Source organism: Gopherus evgoodei, chromosome 1 (genome assembly GCF_007399415.2).
Source record: "Gopherus evgoodei ecotype Sinaloan lineage chromosome 1, rGopEvg1_v1.p, whole genome shotgun sequence".
In the NCBI taxonomy this organism is placed as follows: Eukaryota; Metazoa; Chordata; order Testudines; family Testudinidae; genus Gopherus; species Gopherus evgoodei.
The window spans coordinates 2,922,744-2,947,019 of NC_044322.1; the positions used below are offsets into that span (position 1 = coordinate 2,922,744).

At 52.8% G+C, this 24,276-nt stretch overlaps 1 protein-coding gene across 1 annotated transcript in view; it reads right to left on the bottom strand.

Moving 5' to 3' along the window:
• LOC115648234 (short transient receptor potential channel 2-like) overlaps window positions 1–24,276 on the bottom strand; it is a 47,705-nt gene that overhangs the window by 15,120 nt on the left and 8,309 nt on the right. The window contains exons 3-17 of the mRNA XM_030555535.1: window positions 23,690–23,826; window positions 23,085–23,223; window positions 22,244–22,399; window positions 20,733–20,890; window positions 20,234–20,310; window positions 19,226–19,464; window positions 17,937–18,027; window positions 17,486–17,604; window positions 15,147–15,385; window positions 12,903–12,913; window positions 10,606–10,672; window positions 3,271–3,963; window positions 2,374–2,580; window positions 1,745–1,909; window positions 838–1,012 (exon numbers count right to left, since the gene is read on the bottom strand). Of these exons, the coding sequence (XP_030411395.1) occupies window positions 838–1,012; window positions 1,745–1,909; window positions 2,374–2,580; window positions 3,271–3,963; window positions 10,606–10,672; window positions 12,903–12,913; window positions 15,147–15,385; window positions 17,486–17,604; window positions 17,937–18,027; window positions 19,226–19,464; window positions 20,234–20,310; window positions 20,733–20,890; window positions 22,244–22,399; window positions 23,085–23,223; window positions 23,690–23,826 (2,673 nt within the window). The remainder of the gene's footprint in view (window positions 1–837; window positions 1,013–1,744; window positions 1,910–2,373; window positions 2,581–3,270; window positions 3,964–10,605; window positions 10,673–12,902; window positions 12,914–15,146; window positions 15,386–17,485; window positions 17,605–17,936; window positions 18,028–19,225; window positions 19,465–20,233; window positions 20,311–20,732; window positions 20,891–22,243; window positions 22,400–23,084; window positions 23,224–23,689; window positions 23,827–24,276) is intronic.

Here is a 24,276-nt window from a genome sequence, read left to right on the forward strand (position 1 = left end):
CAGTGGGATTCAGAGGTCAAGGTTGCTGTGGCCAGAGGAATGGGGGGGCCGTGCCCAGAGGGATTCAGGGAGGCAGGGCAGCTATGCCCAGAGGGATTCAGAGGTGAGGAGGGCTGCACCCAGAGATATTCGGGGAGGCAGGGGGGCTATTCCCAGAGGGATGGGGGGGTTGTGCCCAGAGGGATTCAGGAAGGCAGGGGGGCTGTGCCCAGAGGGATTCAGAGGTCAGGGTTGCTGTGGCCAGAGGAATGAGGGGTCTGTGCCCAGAGGGATTCAGGGAGGCAGGGCAGCTATGCCCAGAGGGATTCAGAGGTGAGGAGGGCTGCACCCAGAGATATTCGGGGAGGCAGGGGGGCTATTCCCAGAGGGATGAGGGGGGTTGTGCGCAGAGGGATTCAGGAAGGCAGGGGGGCTGTGCCCAGAGGGATTCAGAGGTGAGGAAGGCTGCACCCAGAGAGATACGGGGAGGCAGGGGGGCTGTTCCCAGAGGGATGGAGGGGGGCTGTGCCGAGAGGGATTCGTGGGGGCAGAGGTGTTGTGCCCAGAGGGATTCGGGGGCCTGCGCCCAGAGGGATTCAGAGGTGAGGAGGGCTGCTCCCAGAGAGATTCGGGGAGGCAGGAGGGCTGTTCCCAGAGGCATGGAGGGGGGCTGTGCCCAGAGAGTGGGATTCCCTGGGGTGCAGGCAGTTGACACAGGGCCTAAGTACCCTACTTAAGACAGCAGCAGCCACCTGTTTCTCCTTGAATCCTGCGCTTTTGTAGTCCCCTGCCAATGCCCTTCCCTGCCAGGCAACAGGAACAGCTGGACTCTGGCTGGCAGCTCTTCCCATGACCTACCAGCCACCCAGACCATGTGCAGGGAGTTCTCCCACACAGTCTGATTGCGTCCCAAGAAGATGTGATGCTGGTGCTCCAGGGACAAGGACTCCACAAGCAGGAAGATCAGGAACCACAGGTAGGAGGCCGAGTGGAGGAGGAACTTGATCACTGGGATCTTCAGCATTTTGCCAACCTGCCCAGGGATGCACAGGCAGCATCACACCTCAGGGCTACAAAGAGTCCCACAGCTGCTAATTCCCCCTCTGGAGGGAAGAGACCCACAGCCCCACGCTCATCCTGGCCTGCACAGGGACCCATTGAACTCACTGGGGATGGGCTGCACAGACACAACAACTGCATCTCCTTGGGTCATCAGCACCACCATGCATAGCTAAGGGAAGGACTCTGTTAGCAGACAGCAATAGTAGGCTGTTACCCTACAGTGAAGCAGCCACTAGCAGAGGCCACAACACACACTTAGCCAGTGTGTTGTGTAAGGATCTCCCCAGGCAGACTGGGGCACAATATGCAACATACAGTTGAGCGAGGGGGAATATTTAAGCATAAAACTCTCCCTACCCGAGCATTTGCAGCAGCAAATCTGAAGTGCTGGAACAATGGAGAATAAACTCAGAAGGGGCACATATATGGTGGAGTTCAAATTCATGGGAAATGGGTGGATAATTCACACCCACACATTGTTGGCTCAGTTCTAGGGAGAGAAATCAGTAGAATTGCAATCAAGTTTACATGGGCACGTAGGGATTGCCAGCCTGGATGAGATCTGAGGTCTCTCTAGCCAGTCTCTGGTCTCTGAGGGCCCAGCACCGGCTGCACCAGAAGGAGATGTAAGAACCCTGCAGTAGCAGATGAGGGAGAATCTGCCCTCTTGTTGAGTCTCATCGTGGCCTGGAAGGCTGCTCACCCGCGACTTTGGGGCAATCCAGTACACCAGGCACAGGAGGGGCATGGTCAGGAAGATGGAACAGGAGACAAAGAACTTCCAGAGCGTGTTGCTCCCACGCCAGCCCGACAGGTTCCCGCACCAGATGGATGACAGCACTTGTTGGCAGATGGGATGGGCAACAAACTGATCCGGAAGGACAAGATGGGAGGAGATCAGTCAGTTGGGAACAAAAATATTAATAACCATCAGTAGCTTTCTGTTGCCCCAGCCCTTTCAGCCCAAAAGATCCCAAAGCCGTACACAGGCACTCTCTGTTTCTAAGGATCCCTCACCTATCAGTGACATGCAGCCACCTCTTGGGTGGCACATGGTTTAGATGCTGCATAGCTGCACTGCACGAGGGCTATGGGCATGGGGTGAAGGATGATCCCACATCCAAGTGATATTCAAGGGGGGAATTTAGAGAGGAATGGTGCACTCTGGAACCAGGACTCCGGGGTTCACACCCTGACTCCCAGGGATCGTTAGTGACGTATCATCTGAAAGACTGTGCCTGCGGCGCCCCCTAGTCCTATGCTGAGGTATTGGCTCAGTGCTGAGCACCACCTAGGGACACCAAACCCTCCCAGTCTCCTCCCTGGACTCACCCTCTTCTGGTTGTAGTTGACAGCCAGCCGGAGCCGGGCGAGGTTGGGGATGCCCTCCTCGAAGGCCTGGCTGTCCAGCTCCTCCTCCTCCTCCTCGCTGTCCCCCAGGTCGTTCAGCACGGCTGTCACCTCGCTCTGGTTACGGCACATCCCCAGCAGCTCAAAAGCGAACTCCTGGCTCAGGAGCTCCAGGTTGAGGTACTCTGGCTGCGGGAGGGGAACAAGAGGGGGCACAAGGGGACAGTACCTGAGCGCAGGTCCCATCCCCTTCTACTGCTGCAAGTATTTTCCTTGTGCTCTTTGTCTCTGATCGGTCACAGCTTTGCCTCCTTTATTTGCACAAGGGGCTGGAGTTGCTGACCTCTCAAGGTCCCTTCCAGCCCTACGTTTCTATGACTGTATGACCGTAGTCAAGAGGGGCCATTTCTGTGGGGCCCCTCCCATAACAGCATAACAAGAGGTGCTCAGAGTGAGAGGGCCGCACATGTACATATGTAAAATTAACCTGTGGAACTCCCTGCTGCAGGGTGGGAGAGGGGCAAATATCTCAGCCAGGTTTAATAGAGGATTCAGCTCCTGTGGGTACCAGGATGAGCATGTTTGAACATCTCCCTGAAGTGGAATCGAGGGGAGGCAAAATTCATCCCCAACCCCCACCCCTGGCTCACATTGGGGAGGGACAATGACTGTGTTAAACCCCCAGGATCCAAATTCAGAGTTGGTAGAAGCAGGTGTAACTCCATTGAAGTCTAGCATGTTGCACCTGCCTCTCTTCGCTCCCTGGGTCCTGCAGACCAGTCACCCCAGGGGAAGAGGAACCCTGTATTCTGAGCATACAACCACGTCTACCTGCAGAACAAGGATGGACGGAGAGTGGAACAGAGACCCCAGCCTCACCTTGAACTCCGGCTCCTTGCAGGAGAGGCGCTGCAGCTCCCGGCTGAGCTTGAAGGCGGTCAGAATGGCATCCTCGCTGGCGATGGAGAGGTAGGCCCGGCTGGCGATGCCCTTGTAGGTGTTGATGCGGAAGAGGGAAAACTTGAGCAGGTCGTACTTGCGGCCATTGCTGCACTCCAGGCAGGTGCAGGAGATCTTGTGGGGCCGGGGGATGGTGTGGCCTTTCTGCACCAGCATGTCCACGATCTCGTAGAGGTCCTTCTCACAGGCCAGGGTGAGTGGTGTCACGCCGGGAGCGAAGCGGGCGTTGTCGATGGAGCGGTCGAAGAAGGCCAAGGAGAAGGACTTGATGTCCATCTTGATGCTCTTCTCCTGGTCCAACCGGTCCAGCAGCATCTTCACCACCTGGGGCTGGTTGGTGTCCACGGCGACCAGCAGGGCCTCGTGGATCTGGCGGAAGTCGAACTTAACGTAGCGCAGCAGGGTCCCGGTGATCTCCCCACCACCCGTGCGGATAGCCAGGTTGAGGGCTTCCCGCCACACACGGTCCTCACTGTCAGCCTGCTGTTGCAGGATCCCGTCGCTCCCCTGCAGCAGCTGCTGCACCCGCAACAGATTCCCCTCCTGGATGGCATCGAGGAGCTCCCTGGGGAACTTCAGCTTCTTGTTGATTATCTCCCTCCAGTTGGGTTGCTGTGAGGGGCAGAGAGTGACACAGTGGTGGGCATGCCTCTGTGTAACCCCCATCTGGAGCCAGAGCTGTGCCACTGGCAGGCTCCCAGCACCAGCTCCTTGAAAAGGAGCCCGCAAGCTGCTGGAGCCCTGGCTAGAGGTGGGGACTGGGCTGCCTGAGAATGGCAAGCTCCTTTCTGCTGAACAGAATTGATGTTCTCCTCAGTTTCATGCGTGCTAGGCAATAGCAGCCACAGACGCTCAATTTCGCATGCATCTTTCACAAACGCCATCGTGGGGGGGTTTAGAATGGAATTTTTAGGGCTCTCCAGTTTGCTAGGAAATTTCAGTAAATTTGCTTTCATTCCAAATTGGAACAAATACCAAAATCCCCTGTGAACCCAAATCCCTGGAGCGTGGCCAGCTGCACCCAGGCGTTCTGAATTCCACCTCCTGCTCTAGCCACTAGAGCATTTTTCCTCCCAGAGAGGAGCCCAGATGTCCTGAATCTCAGTCCCAATTTAGCCATCAGATCACGTCCCTCCTACGAGTAGCTAGTCGCATCCCGAGATCTGCAGGGCGGCTATTCCTGGAGAACTCACAAACTCATGTAACCTGGATGTATCTGGCTCTGCTATGCTGAAGTAAAGCCAGAGTTGCTCCATTGAGGTCTGTGGAATTACTCCAGGGACATACCTGAGGGCAGAACCCAGCCCCTCCCCACGGCTGTCAATTGGTTGGAGCTACCCAACAATGAATTTGGCTCAAGGATACGGGCTCGAGCTTCTGGCATCCAGTGGTTCTTTCCCATTTAGGGGGGCTGGGCTGGCTTGAACTCTCCCTTCTGACCCCCATACCGTCAGCCCTTGCCACCATTGGATTGTTGTTGGTTTTTTACCTCAGTGCTAAGAGGCCCCCGGTGAGATCTCCCCTCCTCTGTGCTAGATGCTGTACATACACATAGCAAGAGCCAGTCCCTGCATCTAAGAGTTTACAGCTTAAAGGGACAAGACAGTGAGAGGAAGCTGAAGTTTTATTCTTCCCCTTTACAGATGAGGAGAGAGATTAAGGGACGGAGATGTAAGCAGAGTCAGGATGAGCTCTACCCTGACATCTGGTGGTGAATTATGGGGACTGTGGAAAGGAATTTTAGGTATTTGCATTGGCACATCCACCCTTGTCATAAACAGATAGCTAAGGGTTAACATCTCTTTCACCTGGAAAGAAGTAACCTGAAACACCTGACCAGAGGACCAATCAGGAAACAAGACTTTTTCAGATCTGGCTGGAGGGAAGTTTGTGTCTGAGTCCTTTGTCTTGAATCTATCTCTCTCGGCTATGGGAGGATTTCTGTTTCCTGCTTTCTAATCTTCTGTTTCCAAGTTGTAAGTACAATATAGTAAGGCAGTAAGGTTTCTATTGTTTTTCTTTTTGTATTTACATGTCTATAGTGGCTGGAGTGCTTTGAATTGTATTCTTTTTGAATAAGGCTGTTTATTCATATTTCTTTTAAGCAAATGACCCTGTATTTGTCACCTTGATACAGAGAGACCCTTTTTATGTATTTTTCTTTCTTTTTACATAAAGCTTCCTTTTTAAGACCTGTTGGAGTTTTTCTTTAGTGGGGAACTCCAGGGAATTGAGTCTGTGCTCACCAGGGAATTGGTGGGAGGAAGACGTCAGGGGGAAATCTGTGTGTGTTAGATTTACTAGCCTGACTTTGCATTCTCTCTGGGTGAGGGGGAAAGAGAGATTAGTACTTCTGTTTTCCAAGGCTGGAAACGGGGAGGGTGGAACCCCTCTGTTTAGATTCACGGAGCTTGCTTCTGTGTCTCTCTCCAGGAACACCTGGAGGGGGGAAGGGAAAAGGTTTATTTCCCTTTGTTGTGAGACTCAAGGGATTTGCTAGACAAGGGATATGGGTGCTAAAACCCATTGAAAGGGGAGAGGTTGGGGACTGGTGTATGTATGCACCTGATGGTATGGGTGCCTTTTGAGGGCCTGGAACAATAATTGCACATCTTCCTCTCTCTACTGTTGAAGAGCAGAGCTAATTTTGATTCCATTAGAGGCTGCTGAGCTGAATTCACATTGGGCCAATGGTGCACCAGTACTGGGGCTCCCCTGCTACAAGCTGAAATCACTAAAAGAGCTAAGCTTACTGAGTTGATATCACTGAGTGCTGTGCTAACTAGTGGGGGAGCCTGAAGATCTATCACTAAGTGGCTGGCAGAGTGGAGCAGTTTGCAGCATGTTGGAGCAGCCCATGGAACAGTGAGCAGAGCGAAGCGGTTTGCAGGGACAGCTGGAGGAGCGGCACAGCTGGTGTAGTGGAGCTGGTTGTGGTGAAGGCTGCAGCAGAACTCCACGGAGAGGCAGAGCAGTTGGTCCTGGCCCATGTAAGGTGCCCCTTAACACCCTATGTGTGCCCCCCTCATTTCCACTCGGGCTGGGGGGGTAAAACTCTGCAGATAAACTTTTGAATTCTGGAGTGGCACTGACCAGAGACTTTCGGGTTGTTGGACTTTGGGGTGATTGGATTTAAGACCCTAAGGGGGAAAGGACATTGCCAAACATACTTGGAGGTGGGTTTTTGCTTATGGTTTGTGTTATAACCCTGTTTGGCATCACGTTGGAGAAATACCACATATTGTTTCCCTCCTTTATTAAAAGGATTTTTGCTACACTCAGACTCCATGCTTGCGAGAGGGGAAGTATTGCCTCCTAGAGGCACCCGGGGGGGTGGTATGTAATTGTCCCAGGTCACTAGGTGGGGGCTCAAGTCGGTTTTGCATTGTGTTATTGAAACGGAACCCCTGGATACTGAACCTGGCCCTTGTTGCTGCCAACTCAGAGGGGCAGAAGGGTTACATACACAAGGTCTTGCCTCCGGAGTCTGCAGCCAAGGCAAACCCCTGTCCAGGGCCTCGCACACAAGACATCAGAACCCGAGTCAGGGAACTGAAATTCCCGCAGGTAAACAGGCTGTCACAGGCCACCTCCTCACCCACCGCGCTCCCTCATTTTGGATCCAGCAGCTCTTCTCAGACCCAGCCTCACCCCCATGCTGCCATTCTCCCTCTGAGCAGCAGAATTGCCAGGAAACAGAAGTATGTTGGAATGGGGGATGAGGGAGACCTGCTGCTGGCTGGGAACCCCTCTTTCCATTACTCCTCCCCTTCCAGGCACAGAGATTGCAGTTCCCTGCTTAACATAACACATGTCACCTCAGGAGAAAGGTAGTGGCACTGCCTAATTACTTGCTGACTAATTAGCTCCCCAGGTTTCATTAAGCACGCCTGATTGAATTCACAGCTTGGATATTTCACAGCACCTCGACTGCATTAGAGCCAAATGGGGCTGGAAACCAGCCAGGGATGCTCTTTAAAGAACGAAAAACAAGGTGGGGGCTGGTGCCAGGCTCAGGCACAGCTGCTCAGAAGGGCCCTGCCAGATACAGCAACAGCCTGCAGTGGGGAGAACAGCTCAGAGCATTCACAGTGGCAAAAAGCTGGATACGGCCTCTCTAGGGCAGGGGTGGGCAAACTTGGCCTGAAGGCCACATTGGGGCTGCAAAACAGTATGGAGGGCCGGGTAGGGAAGGCTGTGCCCCCTAAACAGCCTGGCCCCTGCCCCCCCAACCCATAGAACCCCTCTGCTCCTTGTCCCCTAACTGTCCCCTCCCATGACCCGCCGCCCCTAACCACCTCCCTGGGACCCCACCCCCATCCAAGCCCCCCTGCTCCCTGTCCCCTGACCACTCCCTCCTGAGACCCCCACCCATCCAACACCCCACCACCCTGACCCTTTCGGAACATGACCCTGCAAACATGGGTGGAGGACTCAGGAGGAGAAAGGGCAGCCGTGCAGCCGGAGAGAAGCGGCGGTTTCCCCTTCAAAGCGCCGCTTCTCTCCAGCCAGCTGCGTGGCCACCTGGTGCTCCTCCTAAGTCCTCCGGCCACATTCCATGCTCCTGCCACCTTCATTGCCCGCCTGATCCCCTGCCCCTGAAGTGCACCCCCCCCGCGGGGGATGCTGCCAGCATGGTGAGCTCAGGCTGCGGGGGAGGGAGGGAGGGCTGCGGGGGAGGGAGGGAGGGCAGCAGGGAAGGGGCCAGGGGCCAGACAGGATGGCCCTGTGGGCCAGATGTGGCCTGCAGGCCGTAGTTTGCCCACCTCTGCTCTAGAGGCTGGTCCACCGGAAGGATAACAACCTACCACCACTGCCAGCAAATGGAGTCACTCCTTTAGCTCAAGTGCTAGGGGGCTGTGCTGTGCTGTGCTGTGCTGTGGCACTGTATTCTGAGGTTCAAACCCTGACAGGTGGATGGGAACAAGCTGTATCCTTTGATTCATATCTAAGTCCCTATCATACTCACTTCCTAAGAATATGTACAAGGAACAGAAGAGGTGAGGAGGAGTGAATTCCACAGGACTATCTGCACTAGGCACCTGATTGTGAGAGTGATGCCTATCCAATCAGGCAAGAGAAACAATGCCATGTGACTTCAGCACCCAATTGGAACTAACCAACTCAGCTTGGTAATTGACCATTTTCAAGGAACCAGTTGCAAAGGAGCTCTGGCTGGAGAATAATTCCACCTGTCACATTGGCTAAGAGAGGTCAGGAGAGCTAAGTTCAGTTCCCAGCTCCGCAATTGACTCACTAGGTGTTGTGGGGCAGGTCACATCCCTGCTCTGTGCCTCAGTTTTCCCATCTGTAAAAGGGGGAAAATGAAACTCAGAGAATGTCAGAGATCTAAATGGGCTGTAATAGCACTACACAGAAATGTGGCATAAGATCATTGTAATTAACTCAGCCTTTAAGGCCAGAAGGAACCAGCATGATCATCTGTTCTGACCTCCTGCACATCACAGGCCACAGAACCTCACTCACCCACTCCTGTAATAGAGCCCTAAACTCTGGCTTAGTTACTGATCTCCTCAAATCATAGTTTAAAGACTTCAAGTTACAGACAATTCACCATTTACACTAGTTCAAACCAGCAAGTGACCCATGCCCCATGCTGCAAAGGAAGGCGAAACCCCTCCAGGGTCTCTGTCAATCTGACCTGGGGGAAATTCCTTCCTGACTCCAAATAGGGGGATCATATTTGATCTCAGTCACTTGCAAATGACATAGAAGCAAGTCTGTGGGGAAGACAGAGGTACAGTCTGGGATTGCAACAAAGAATGTTGCATGTTCGGGGGGGGCAGCTGCTCAGATGGCTAAGCTGTTGCATCATTACCTGTCACACAAACATAGAGAAGTAGCTTTCCAGTTAACCCCATAACTTCTGCAGTGTCCCCGGCTTCTTTCAAGTGTAACTGATTAATATTTTCACCTCCGAGGTTGGGTTACTAACAGTAACTAAATACATGGGACAACATATTCATTCTATATTTCTAGATGCTCCTGTCCAGAGGGACTCCAGAGCACCTCGATGTGTAACATACAGCACCACTAAAATGCAGCCACTTCTGGGGTGGAGGGAAGCAGCTGAGCAGAGCACAGTACAACTGCGTGCATTGGGAGGTGGGGATATTTTGGATAAGGACTACCAAGCAAATCCCCACCACTTACAAGCATGAATTCAAAGCATGTTACCAATATCAAATCCTTAAAATTCACCCCAGGCCAGGGCAATAGTTCATTGGCCCCATTTTAGAGATGGGGAGATTGAGGCATAAGAGAGAAGCAAATGATTTAGCAGCAGAGATGGGATTAGAAGGCAGGAGTTCCTAGCTCCCAGATCAATGTACTACACCTCCCTCCCCCTGGGTCCTTAAAACCCAGGAGGAACCAGCAAGATCCAGCCACACAATGTGCACTGCCTGGAAGTTGGTATCTCTGCAGCCCCTTGAAAGGGTGAAGGGCTGAGCCAGCTGTGATATGATTCAGGCCAGGGATCTGAGGGGCCAGACCACACCTGCTGCAACTCCATTGATGGCTTGGTCTCTTGCTGTCTCAGACTTGGTGCAGAAACCATCACCCATCCCAGCATCATCCATGCCTCTCTCACCCCACTCATCTTTTAAATGCCCAAGAGTGCTTCTTTAAATGAATCCCAGGGGAAGGTGGGAGCGCAGGGCAGGGGAACCCAGGATATAACAGGGAGGAGAGGTGGTCCTGGCTGCCCAGCAAACTGCATTCCCCTCATGCCCAGTCTGACAGATCCTTTGTGCTTCCCAATGCTTTTCCAACTCTCCTGTGTGCCCACCCAGTTCTAAAGTAGGCCCTGCACAGTCTGAACAGATCATCAGCTTTTACCAACTCCTCACCCCAGGGCTCTCCTGCTCTGGTTCGTAGGTCACTGGCCGCTTCAGGGAGCTCTACAGCCAGTTGTGGTGAAAGCAGAGGGACAGGAGACGGCCTCTCACACAGCGCTCTGACGATCACAGTGGCTGAGAAGCCCCTTAGCGCATGATCTCCGTGTGCCACTCAGGTGCCATAGACTGGGTGAGACCTGGGCTGAGGACCCTTGTTGAGGAGAAGCCCCTGTCTTTAAATGGCCAGCATCATGCTGATCCTTCCTACCAATTTTCCCTGCTCCTCCTTAGTGCATTACCCCACACGGGACCATGTGGCCCCAATGCCAGTACAGAACAGGCAAGACGGGTCTCACCATGGCAGGGCGGTTACAGAGAGAACTCTGTTACTCACCAAGATGCTTTCCATGGCCAGCAGATCACTCCGCTGCGCCGGTCGCTCCTTGCCTAGAAGCAGCCAGCTGGAGAGAGGGCAGGAGGATGCTCAGGGCCCTGGTCACCAGTGGGAGAAGCTCTGGCTCAGAGCCATTGCCCAAGGCCATTCACATTCACAAGATGAAGTCCCGAACTGTGCCACGGCTCAGCCCAGGAAGCTCCAGTTCCTGCCCTTCTCCCTCCACCTGGGCAGCAGCTGGCGTCTTATTTCCTTCCTCCGTTCGCCCTCCAGCACCCTGGGATAAGATGAAGTCTTGTTTGTCCCTGGCATGGGTATGACCAGGTAACAGCAGCAGGACCCACCTGCCCCTTCCCCAGAGAGCAGGGCGGCTCAAGGCACCCAGAGGGCAAAATTAACAAGGGCAGAGGCAACTCGGCAACTGCCCTCCCACACTGCTGCGGGGAAACTACAGGTGTTTTTCTCTGGTTGTTTTTCTTTCCTGTCTCTCTCTCTCTCCATCCTCTTTTCACACCCTAATCCTTTCCCTGCAGCAAATGAACTCCTTGCTTAGATCCAACAGGCCTCTCTGGAGAGCATCAAGGGGATGGGTTCGGCTGCTGGGGTACAGCCCTCACATTCAGTATCCAGGTTTACCTCAGACTCCAAGAAGAAAAGGGATCATTGTGATCACCTTGTCTGACCCCCTGTACAGCACAGGCCAGAAAACTGCCTCGTAATAATTCCTAGAGCAGAGCTTTTAGAAAAACAACCACAACTGATTTAAAAATCGTCAGCAATGGAGAACCCACCAGGACCCTGGGTAAATTGTTTCAATGGTTAATTACTCTCACTGTTAAATATTAATGTCTTATTTCCAGTCTGAATTTGTCTAGCTTCCACTTCCAGCTATTAGATCATGTTAGACCTTAGGCTGCTGCCAGAGTGAAGAGCCCATTATTAAATATTTGTTCCCCATGTAGATACTTATAGATCGTGATCAAGTCACCCCTTAACCTTCTCTTTGTTAAGCTAAACAGACTGAGCACCGTGAGTCTATCACTTTCAGGCAGGTTTTCTAGTCCTTCAATCATTCTCGTGGCTCTTTTCTGGACCCTCTCCAATGTATCATCCTTCTTGAATTGTGGGCACTAGAACTGGACACAGGATTCCAGCAGTGCTTGCACCAGAAGTAAAATAACCTCTCTCCTCCTACTCGAGATTCCCCTGGTTATACATCCCAGGGATTGCATTAGTCTTTCAGGGCACAGCATCACACTGGGACCTCATGTCATCTGCAATTTTATCAGTGATGATTTTATATTTTCTTCTAGATCCTCGATAAAAATCTTAAATTGCATAGGGCCAAGAACCAATACTTGTGGACTTCCAGTAGAGACACACCCGTTCGATGAGCCCCCATATACAGTTACATTTTGAGACCTAGCAGCTAGCCAACTATTAATCCTCCTTTAACCCTCCTTTAATACTTTATTAATTGAGTCCCATATCAGCTGCTCCATTCTCTTTCCCAGAACTGATGTTAGGCTGACAGGCCTATAATTACCCAAGTCATCCCATTTACCCTTTTTAAATATTGGCCCATTAGCTTTCTTGCAGTCCCCTAGAACTTCCGCAGTGCTCCAAGACTTACTGAAAATCAGTATTAATTGCCCAGAGAGCTCCTCCCTGATAGGATTTCATTCTTACTAGGATCAAGTGTCCCCTCGCCGCCTGCAGCCCCCTCCGCTCTGATCTCTCCGGGTCTCTTTAGTTTGGGTCTTGGCCACCTGCACGTTTGCTCCCACCTCCTGATTTTGCATCATCTGCAAATTTGATCGTGGTTGGATTGATGCCAAAGAAGAGCTGACAGATGTGAAGCAGCTGCTCGCAATCAGAGATGTGCTTGGTTATCTTAGTTTAGCCTCTGGAATCTTAGAGCTGTGGATTGGCCAGCAGCTGACAAAAACATCCCTGCTTGGAGACCGACTGCACTACCACAGACACAGCTGCCCAGATGCCCTAGCAGGTCCCTGCAGCTCCCAGTGCTCCCCAGATCTTTCAGAACTAGTCTGTTAGGTAAAGCAAGGCTCTTAAACATCTGGGGGCCAGCTCAGCATGGGACAGGACAAGACACACTGCTTTAGCTCTGCTAAATATCAGCACTAACCAGCCATGCCTAAACTGCATCAGCTTCGCAGTGCAGGATGAATGTCTCTCAATGCTTCCTTATCTCCTCTCTGCCAGTGCCAACCAGACATGTCAGCTCCCCAGAGAATCAGGAGGCAGCTGTGACTGTGTGTTTGCCTGTAAATTACCTATCGTCCTCCTGCAAATGAGCAGCTGCGAGACCAGGGAACCATTACGGATCTACCCCTAACCATGTGGGGTAGAGATCCCCTATCCCTGGGAATTCAGTTCAGTGTGACCCACAGAGCAGTGCATCCTACAAGTTACGTGCAGGGAATGGGAGCCATTATTACGTGTACTGAAGTAGCACTTACAGGCCTCCACTGAGATCAGCATCCCACTGTGCTAGGCACTGCACAGGCTAACAGGCATTGCCCTGCCCTGAAGAGCTTTATTGTCATCCCCATTTCACAGATGGGAATTGAGGCACAGGGAGATGAAGTGATAGACCCCAGGCAGCAGCACTGGGACTAGAACCCAGAGCACCTGGGCCAGTGCCTTAACCACAAGGCTGTCCTCCCTCTAAATGGGGTCCCTGCTTCTGTTTCTACCTACCTGTCACCTTGGTATCTAAGGGTACATCTAACACGGCAGCTGTGAGTGAGTCTCCCAGCCAGGCAGACAAACACGCTCCAGCTTCGCCTGAGCCAGCACATGACAAATAGAAGTGTGGATGCTTCAAGCTAGCCACCCGAGTTTGCCTCCCATGACAACTACAGGGGGGGAAATGAGACACTTTTCATAAAACATTCACTCTATATCTGACCTCTCAATTCCCATCCTCCAAGGAAACCTCCACAACATCTTCCAAAAGTTAGCCTGGTAGCTTAAATTCCTAACATCTTGAATAGTGCGTGCAGATGGTCGTTCCCTCAAAAAAAGATATATTGGAATTGGAAAAGGTTCAAAAGAGGACAACAAAAATTATTAGGGGCATGGAACAGCTTCCATATGAGGAGAGATTAATAAGACTGGGACTTTTCAGCTTGGAAAACAGACGACTAAGCAGGGGATATGATTGAGGTCTATAAAATCATGACTGGTGCACAGAAAGTAAATAAAGAAGTGTTATTTATCCCTTCACATGACACAAGAACCAGGGGTCACCAAATGATATTAATACGCAGCGGGTTTAAAACAAAAGGAAGTATTTCTTCATACAATACAGTCAAGCTGTGGAACTCTTTGCCAGAGGATGTTGTGAAGGCCAAGACTAACAGGGTTAAAAAAAAAAACTGGATAAATTCATGGAGGACAGGTCCATCAGTGGCTATTAGCCAAGATGGGCAGGGATGTGTCCATAGCATCTGTTTGCCAGAAGCAGGGAATGGGCAACAGGGAATGAATCGCTTGATAATTGCCCTGTTCTGTTCATTCCCTCTGGGAACTGGTCGTTGTTGGAAAACAGGATACTGGGCTAGATAGACATTTGGTCTGACCCTGTCTGGCCATTTTTATGTTCTTAACTTTGCTAGACACCAAAAATTACATATTTTATAAAGACACTGGATTTATGACTCATTACAACAATCCATTACCCGCTAAGACTCCTTTGGCATGTGACTGCAGAGGTGTTAGCTGCCCACTTCACCTGGAATAGTCCCTTGCAACATGTGTTAACTCCTTATACTTAACAACCTGTCTCACCTCATATTTAGCTGTGACACTCAAAGTGCCTTTCCCAGACCTGAAGAAGAGCTCTGTGGGGCTCGAAAGAGTCTCTCTCTGACCAGCCAGATGTTGGTCCTATAAAAGATATCTCCTCCCGCACCTTGTCTAATATGGGACGTACATAGTTCCACCAACACTGCAAACAGTCCGTCCCTGCATCACAGGTGTATGTGAATGTGTCCGTCTGTCTGGCTCTGGCTGAGTCATCATTGTCCTCCTTCCAATCCCCCCTCAACTCTCCTTTGCTGTGAGGCTGACAAAAAAACTTGACAGAGGTCAGGCTACTGATGTGCTGAGACCCACGCCTGCCGTGCTGGCTAATACAGTTTTTGTTTCCTTGGACTTCCCCTTCAGTTTGTCTCTGTCTGTTGTCTCTTGTCATACACTTGGGTTGTAAGGACCATCGTTCTCTTCTGTGCTGTACAGCTCCTAGACCATCCCTGCTGTGATCCTTCTGAAGTCAATGGAGTTGCCCCAGGGCTGAACGCATTCCAGGATGCCCATGGCATGGCGTCTGTGTCCCAGTATCACCATGACGGCGATGGCCCTTAAGTCCAAAGGCGGTTCCAACCCAGCTCAGCAGAGTGACCCTAAGGCTCAGACACAGGGATACCTCAATACGGGGCTGATGGGAGAATAGGGGAGCATATGCCAGCGTTGTGCCTCTACAGCATGGCCTGGCCCTGTCAGCCCTATTCCACCCACACCCAGGAGTGGGGGGTCTCCAGGGCTCCTGCCTGCTCCCCACAGGTGCTGGCGTGCCTTTCCACTTCTGCTGTGCTGAACGAGAACTCGCAGATGGGGCACGGCACCCAAGTCTCAGGGGTCTCCTCGTGCTGGGGATCCTCCCATGGTGGGGATGGACAGGCTGTGTCTAGAAGGGAGCCATCTTCCCCACAGGTGGAGGCGTGAACAGGAAGGAGATCTGTGCTGAAGCAGCCTGCAGCGAGAAGAGAGGACAGCAGAGCTAACCCAGGCCCACCTGGACTTCCTGGCTGCCAACGTACTGCATGCCTTGGCCACCTGGGGCTTCAGACTGAGAGCAAGGTTAGAACTTGGGACCCCAGGCCCTTGCCACTCAATCTCTGTCAGCTGTTCCTAATGCAGGGCCTACCACATAACTGGGCAGTTCTGATTCCAGCCAGGAGAGGGCAGTAGCATGAACAGAGAGCAGTTTCTTATTTTACAACAATGAACATGTATACAGGGCTTCTCATAAATTCCAAGGCCAGAGGGGACCATTGGGATCACCTGCTCTGACCTCCTGTATATAACACAGGCCAGGGAACTGTCCCAAAATAATTCCTAGAGCAGAGCTTTCATTCTGAAGGAGGCCAAGCCGCTGTACGCATTCACCTGCCGCTGAAATGCAGCCACCTCTGGGGTGGCACATGGCAGCTGCTGAACAGCAGCGAAGGCTCCCATAGCCAATTGAAAGTGCTGGGGGAGAATCAGGTCGGTGAAGTGTAGTTGCAGCCTGCCTCCAAGCTCAAACCCTGGTTCCATGAGTTTGACAACCTCTGCAAACAAACCATGGGTACTGAAACCAACCTCACCTCCCTATGCCCCTTTGGGTCTCCTTAAGCAGGTGTGACTGAAGCCAGCTGAACTGCTGGGCGCTTGGCTGCTCTGAAAATCAAGCCACTGGGGCACCCAAGTATGGGTTTAACTGGATACCTTTCAGGTAACCACGTTTTAATCTTAGAAACGTAGGGCTTGAAGCGACCTCAGGAGGTCATCTTTCTAGTCCATGTCCCTGCAAAGTCATGAATAAAGGCGACAAGGCTGCGACTAAGACGGGGGAGAGAGAGCACAAGGAAATCCCTTGCAGCAGTAAAAGGTGATGGGAGTGGAACTCAGGAACTGAGCTGTTACTCGTGTTTTAAGGGCAGCATGTAAGACTCTACTTTTGAAACGCCACATGGTGGTCAGATGGGTAACAATCCAGACTGGCTGTCTCTCTAATGGCCCATCTACATGGCAAGCGAAGGTGTAATTGTAGTACAGATAGGCACACTGTGCTAACTTTTATCCAGCTAGCCCGCGTAATAACAATAGTGACGACAAGGCAGCATGGACTAGCAGCGAGAATATGTCCCCAGTTGTTAGCCCATGCTGCTGGATCTTCATTGCTATTGTTACTCATGTGAGCTGGATTAAAGATGGCATGGGTCTGCCTACCCACGCTACTGTCACACCTCCCCTGGCAGTGTAAACAGACCCTAGAGATACACACTAGGTCAGAGATACTCACACTGAGGCTCACAAGTCGCAACTGGCTCTTTAATGCGTCCCTTGCGGCTCTATGCAGCACACAATATTAGAACACTGTGACTGAATTATTAACCAATCTAAGTTATTAACCCATCAGCATGCTTTTACTAGGTTATTAACCAATTATAGTTGTTAAAATAATAACATTTGGTCAGTAATTTTGCTGTGAGAATAATATATAGAAATAAAAGGAAAATATTTCCCTGTCATGCTGTTTAAATCTGACTCTATAGCACTGAGGTAAAGGAAAAGCTGAATTCACACGACTGTAGCTCTTTTGGGTAATGTTGGTCACTAATTTGGCTCCTGAACCATTGAGGTCTGAGTACACTGCTCTAGGTCAATACCAAATTACTGGTATGCCGCACCCCTGGGGTGAGGTTCTTCGGCCAGTTTGCAGATCAAACTAGACAGATACCATGGTCCCCTCTCGCCTTGAAGTCTATGCTCACCCTCTTTTTTGAGTCCAGCTCTGGAGACGGAATCAGGCAAGACGCCAAGCTGAACATCCCACTGATCACAAACCCACCAGATGGACAGGGATCACCTCACTTTTTTACAACCAGCTGAGTTAATGGAGGGGGCTCCCATGATCGACCCGAGAGCCAGCTGTATCTCAGGGGTGAATCACATGAGCCGTACAGATCCGGTGTATGTGTGGCAGACCCAAAGGGCCTTCCGAAGAGAGCAATTTAGGCAGGAGGACATGCTCTAAGGCACTTGTTATAGCTGGCAGCAACTCTAGCCCGCACTCCAGAACACTCACCCGCACAGATGGGGCATGTGCCCATCTCCCCGCCTGCCTCTACATCATCATCCAGCTTACTGGGCCTTCCTCCCCGGCTCCTGGCTCTTCCTGCCTGGGTGCCAGGCCTGGGCATTGACCTGCAGAGAGAGATTTCAGGAGCAGCTGTTTCTCCAGTTTGCAGTGTCCTTTGCACTCCCACCTCAAAGGGTTAAAGTATAGCCCAGGCCCAGAGAAGCTGCCTTGCCTGTTGAGACACACCAGAGGCGGCAGCTGGAACGGCCAGGATCCCCTCCACCCCCCATCCCGTCCTACGCACCCTTTGGCTGTGATGGAGACCCAGAGGAGAGCCCCAGGAAGGCACTGCCTGAACTGGGACACTGGCTCAGAGAAGGAGCTGCCAGCTGGGCTCCAAAGGGGGAATCGGAACATTTGGAGGGTTAAGGGGAACACAACAGGGCTGATTGGTTACTTCTCTGCGGTGCCTTGAGATCTTCGTCTCCTGCTTGGCTTCACCCGGACCCTCCTCAGGGTTGGAGAGTCATGGACATCCTGCACGGAGCCTGGAGAATAACCAGCAGCAGCATTGCACCTAGCTCTTGGATAGAGCTTTACAAAGCAGGTCGGGATCGCAGTCCCCATTTCACAGATGGGGAAACCGAGGCAACAGGAGGGGAAATGACTTACCGAAGGTCACCCAGCAGCCAAGTGGCAGTTCTGAGACTAGAACCCAGATCTCCTGAGTCCCAGCCCAGGGCTCTGCCCACCAGCCCATATAGCCAAGCCAAGTTGGCACTAACACATGCAGATGTGCTGCTGGCAGGCAGTTTGGTGGGACTGGAGACTGGGAGCCTCCCATGCTCCAGAATCAACAAGAAGCAGTTTTGAATGGCGATGCTGAGCCACGAACACAGGGGAGAGGGACATAATTCCCTGGTTGAAATGGACACCAGGTAAGCCCAGCCCATGGAATCTGCACTAGGAGATCGGGGCTGATGGTGCTTAGCTACCTTGGGGGGAGTGAACTCTGCGCTAGGAGGGTCGAGACTCCAAGAAGAAAGGGGAGCTGGCTAGAGCGGGAGCGGGCTGGAGCAAAGAGCAACGGGAGGAAATGGAACAGAAGCTACCGATAGCAAGAGCTCCTCCTGTGGGACAGTCTCCCAGTGGAAAGCCCATCTCTGAGGGCTGTCGCCAGCGTAGAGTTCAGAGCGGTTTCAAAGCCTTTGGTGCCTGCCTTTAGGGAAGAGATGGGCCAGCTGGCAGCTCTGCCAGAGAGCCTAGAGCCAGTCCTGCCTTGGCCGTGGGGAGGGACAGCCTGGATGGAACCCAATAGTGCTCATCTACCTCAGACTCCTCTCATCCATCCAGCAACGATGAGAACTCGTCCCTCTGCTGGCTGGGGACTGACAGAGCAGCCTTACCCAGCGCAGAGGTGGACATTCCCCATCAGCTGCCTGGGCACATTCCAGCAGCCCCGGATCCAACCAGGCGCTTTGTGGTCTGTAGGCTGCACTTCCAGCAGTGGGGCTCCAAGGGTGCCTTTCGCCAGTGGGGAAAAGGGTGCAATGCCAGGTCCTCCCAGATGCCCATCGCTTTCTGGATCATTACGGGAGCACATCCCAGAAGAGCAGCTGCTGATCCCACCCAAGGGGGCAGGACAGCTTTAGAAAGGGTTGCAGCATCCCCAGCTCAGCTGGGCAGAGAAGGAGCTTGGGGGATCCCACTCGAGTCCCCACACGGCTGTGACTGGCTCCCACTCACCTGCTGCTACAGGGCTCAGGGATGGATCTTCACCCTGCTGCCCCCGGCTGCCCCCCTGTCTCTCAGCGGCCAAAGAGGTGCCACTGGGGCCTGGCTGGAGAGTGCGGCTGCGCGACTGGGCTGCCGACAGCACCATCCTGGCTGTCCGGCTGAAACAGGTTGGGCTGCGGGGGTGAGGCCCGCAGCTGGGCTCCAGTAGCTGCAGTCGGCTTTTCAGTTCCTCCTCCTCACCCTTGCTCCTGGCACAGAAAGCCAGAGAACCAGTGATTCCTGCCAACTAGCCAGGGAACACCCTGAATAGAATGGACATTCCCTGCTCCCAACAGTGGAAGGGATCTTCCCCAGGGCCAGTAGCACATCCCTTCCAGCAGCAGCTCAGGGAGTGATCAGGACTTTGGTATGGACCCCCAGCCACCCCACAGCTGGGCGTGCGGGTCAGACAGTCTATCCTGCAGTGACCCTGAGCTAGGATACAATGGTAGCAGGAGGGGCTCGTTCATGGGGAGGGGCGAGAGACTCCAGCTGGAAGGGGCTGCCATCAATAACAGCTTTGCCCTGGAAAGCATCCTGAGGGACTTGCACCCAGTGCCAGCAGAACAAGTGGGCACGGAGCCCATGGGCTTTCATAGGCGTTTCGGGCCCTCAGCTCCTGTCCAGCTCAGGACACAGCACAGGGCTAGATCCAGCTGGCAGAGAACAGCCCCCTGGAGCATCCCCGAGTGGAGCAGCCCCTGGCCATCCTGCCCAGTCGATGTGGGCAGCACACCAAGAGAGGCTGTGCTGGGAGAGGAGAGGGTTCCTGGGAGGGGAAGTAATCACTAGGACTAAGGGCTCCTCCCACCCTGAGCCACTAGAAGGGGGTTGGCTCCCATGCGATTGACGCACTGGCACCGTGACAGCCCCAGGAGGGAGAGGAAGCTGTGCATGCCACTGCCTTTGGCCCAGCACCACAGCTCCAAGGCACGGCCCCTCCCTCTGAAGGGTGATTGCTCCCGCAAGGGTACTTACGGCTGCACCTCCGGGAAAAACGTCCTGAGAAAGGCGGGGCTGGCGAGCCAGGGGCTGGCTGCGGGCTCGAGACCCGTCTAGGGGAGAGGGAAACATGGCTCAGAGCTCTGCTCTCATGGGAGATATCCCCCAGTCCCCCTAGAGCCAGCACACGTAGAAAACCAGTAGTAGTAGAGAGAGAAGAGACCCCCCCCCAGGTCCCATCCAGCCCACCCCCATGGCCAGTGCCCTAGAGCTCATAACACAGGAACAATAGTGCACTGGTCCCCGTCAGAGAGCTAGAGGAGTGGACAGGTGTCCTCCCCCTCTGAACCTGGCACACTCTACTGCATAGGCCATGCAGCACCCAGAGCCAGGCAGGTGGGCTGAGCAGGCCACTGGCCTATCCCCACTGTGGCCAAAGTGCGAGAGCACCAGTCTCAGCAGCAACAAGAGACCTCCTTCTGCCACCCCAGACCCTCTCACCCAAAGAGCATGGGGACCCATTGCAGGCACTGACCTGGGGTGGAGCTGGAGCCGCATGGCTGTGATCAGGGTCCAACGGGGTGCGGATGTGGATGAAGAAGAGGCCAAACTGGGCCTGCTTGTTGAAGGGCTGGCTGCAGGTGATCCTCACACGATCCCACTTCTCGCCCAATGCTGCCGCCAGGAAATCACCTGCGGACAGAGCAGGAGCAGATGGGCAGCTTCACATCTGGAGCGAGATGCTGCCGACTTCTAATAGCCTTGCAGTCGACACAGGAGCATGGCCCTGCCACCCCACATCCAAACACTGGGACCGTCCCAACTGGGAGTCCACTGTCCTGCCACACAGATCCAGTCCCTGGGACCACAGCTCCCCAGATCCAACCACTGGGTCTGTCCCAACTGGTACTCCACCACCCCAGCTCTAACCGCTGGGACCTCCACTCCCCACAGCGCCAGATCCAATCACAGGGACCACAGCTCGCCACCACACCTAATCCATCCTGGGAACACCCTGAGACATCCCAATCAATGTACAGGCATAGAGGTGACCAGTTCAGGTTCCCAGATACTATCATGCGGGGCCCAAATTGTAGTAAGAGGAGGCCCTGAGATATAAACCTTGGTATCAGAGGCCTGGTATGAAGCCTAAGGCCTGAACTAAAGTAATGGCCAAGACTTTGCTAACATAAAGCAAAGTTAAGCTGTGAGCCAGAGGTAGGCCCTGCTCACAGAAGCTGGCAAGGAACGGGCTGATGCTGCAAAGAGACACACCTAAAAGGTGCTGGACCCCAGATATCAGAACATTTGCATACTTGTACACTCCACACAGATAACAAGGAACAAGCTGACCCATTCCAATGACAGGGCCAAAAGGGTAATATGATGGAGAGAGTTGTTTTGTTCGAACCAACATGTAAAAGGTGAGAGACGGCACCTTACTATGTCGAGGGGTTGTACCTTGCTACGTAGAGGGGTTGCACCTCAATACGTCAGGAATGATGTGTAATTTGTTTGGACCTGTGTATAAGAATGCATCCCTGGGGCGATGTCTTTGTCCAGCCTAGGGGGCATGGGAAAGTCCCACCACTGACTGAGCTGAGTCCATTGCCAGGGAGCACATATGTACTGGCTAGCTGCACCTTAGCAGCACCTTGGACTTCGTTTACCAGGGAGCTGGGGACTATGTTTTCTCTTCGACAATAAACCTGGCCGACATGCCTTCATACCTTACTAGAGTCTGTGGTCATTGGGGGTTCTCTCAGGATCTGCTGTGTCAGCTATCTGCACAGAGCTGGGGCAGCACACAGAGGAAACACACGCATGCAGCCAATTGATATCAATATTGAACAGAGCAGAGCACCACGCCACTAGCATCTGACAACACGAGTGAACACATGGAGAGAAGGCAGCCCTGGAGATGGTTGACCTCCCATCATGAAATGTGATTACTTGCTATAACAGGGCTTAGACGGGTGGGCATGATGCACCATCTAATCAATGATATCCAGCTAGTGACCCACATGTGAGCAGGGCCCTCTTTACCTTCTTTAAACATCCGGACCCCGGAGCGGTTCCTGTCCAGCTTCGAGTCAGCCGGCGTCATTAGTGTAGTGCTGGGCACCATGGTAACATAGGGCTGCTCCAGCGGCCAGAAGGAGCGCCCCACGTCCACCTGGATGAAGGCACAGCCACAGTTCCCTGCGGGAGGAGGGGCAAAGGTCAGGCCTGGGCAGAGCAGCTGAACCTCCCTCAGCGCTGTGCTGCGGTGAAACTGATCAGCCAGATCTGGGCACTGATACTGGAGCCCCAAAGAGCTGGCTGGGGAGCCACCCGCCACAAAGGGAAGCAAGCGGGCTGTTCAGTCTCCGTGGCCTGTTCACTCTCTATGGGAAGCACCCACAAGAGGCCCGCCAGGCACCAGCAACAGTGGCGGCTTTGAGGAGAGATGTTGTTCTAATCTGCACCCCAGGGACCAGTATCCCGGCATGCGACAGAGACTGACCGGAATTCGCCCACTGGCATGAACTATGAGGTAAGCATTTTGCTAACAGGGAGAGACTTTCCCCATGTGGCCAACTAGTTAGAAAGTGGACTAGCAGTCAGACGATTTCCCAGCCCTGGCACTGTCTCACTTGGGCATGTCACCTCCCCTCACTGTGCCCCAGTTTCTCCATCAGTAAAACAGGGACAGCTGTGACAAGAGACAAGTGCACAGTGTTACCACGGTAGTATGGGGAAGTAGCTATAAACCTCTGGACTCCTCGGAAGACAAGCCTTTCAAGCGCAGAGACAAGCACGGTAGCACTGCAGGAGACCCCAGAGAGATTTGCAGGTTAGACTGCCGCCAAGGGGTCAGGGGTCTCAGTTTCTCCCTCTCTCATACCTATGTCTATGTACCCAATAGAACTAGCCCGTTCCAGCTGCAGCTCCACTTTCAGCTGCCTGCTCCGATCCTGGAGGCTGTTCAGCCAAGGGTGAATGCCATCGTCACGCAGCAGATTCTCCACTGGATACCTGGGGTCCTGCACCAAACCAATGGGGAGGGGAGATAGCAGAAGCATGGTGCTTAGTAGAGGGGTGGGGATAGAAGTAGGGGGGTCAGCAATAGTTACTGTTCTCTACTAATGATCTGAAAGCACATTACAGATTTTACAAAAGGGTCAGACCTTACCTGCTGCTGAAATGCAGCCACTGCTGGGGTGAAGTGCAGTAGATGCTTACCAGCACACAGAAACATTATACAACAATTTATGGCAGAAGAATATTATATCCAATTCACAACACTTTCCAGGCCAGATCCTCAGCTAGTGTAAAGTGGGGAAGTCTGGATCTATATCAGTTTATACCAATGGAGCATCAGACCCTCAATTTCTATAAGGATTCAAGGATCTCACAGTACTAGGGTATGCAGAGTTCTGCAGCAAAATGTAGCACCTCCTCGTGTCCAATTAAAGAACTGCAGTTGAAGATGAAAAGCAGTATTATTACCTGAGAGGTGAAGGACACCACGTGGTTGATTTTAACTGGAGCCATTTCTGATTCTTCAGAAACCCCCCTGCTGCCTGCTTGAAGCGTCCTCTGGGTTTCCCGGAAACACTCTCTCAGTCCATATGGTCCATCAGCACCTAGCAGAAACACAGACAGAATCTGGTTCTTTACAGAGATTGGAGCCGTTTCCCCTTGGTCTCACTTTGGGCACGTTTGCCAAGGGCTGTGTTTTCGCAGCCAGTAATAAAAGTGGATTTGAATTTCACTGAACATTTATGAGCCTCCCTCTGCTGTCACTGAAGGAGATGGATATTGTATATTACACACTGTGCTGGCCAGACGAAGCCTCAACAATGCACAGTCAGATGCCTGTTTGTATCCCCTGCACCATCCTTTCCACCAGATAAGAGGCCTTGTGTATATGGGACAGATGCCCCAGTTTAACTTCAGGTGGGAATGTCATGAATGGATTAATCAATTCAGTACAAACCTCCATGTGGACATTCTTATTTCAGTTTAACTTAAACTGATTTCCAAGCAGCTTAAACTAAACCAAAAATAACGCCACTCAACTGAAATCAGTGTCC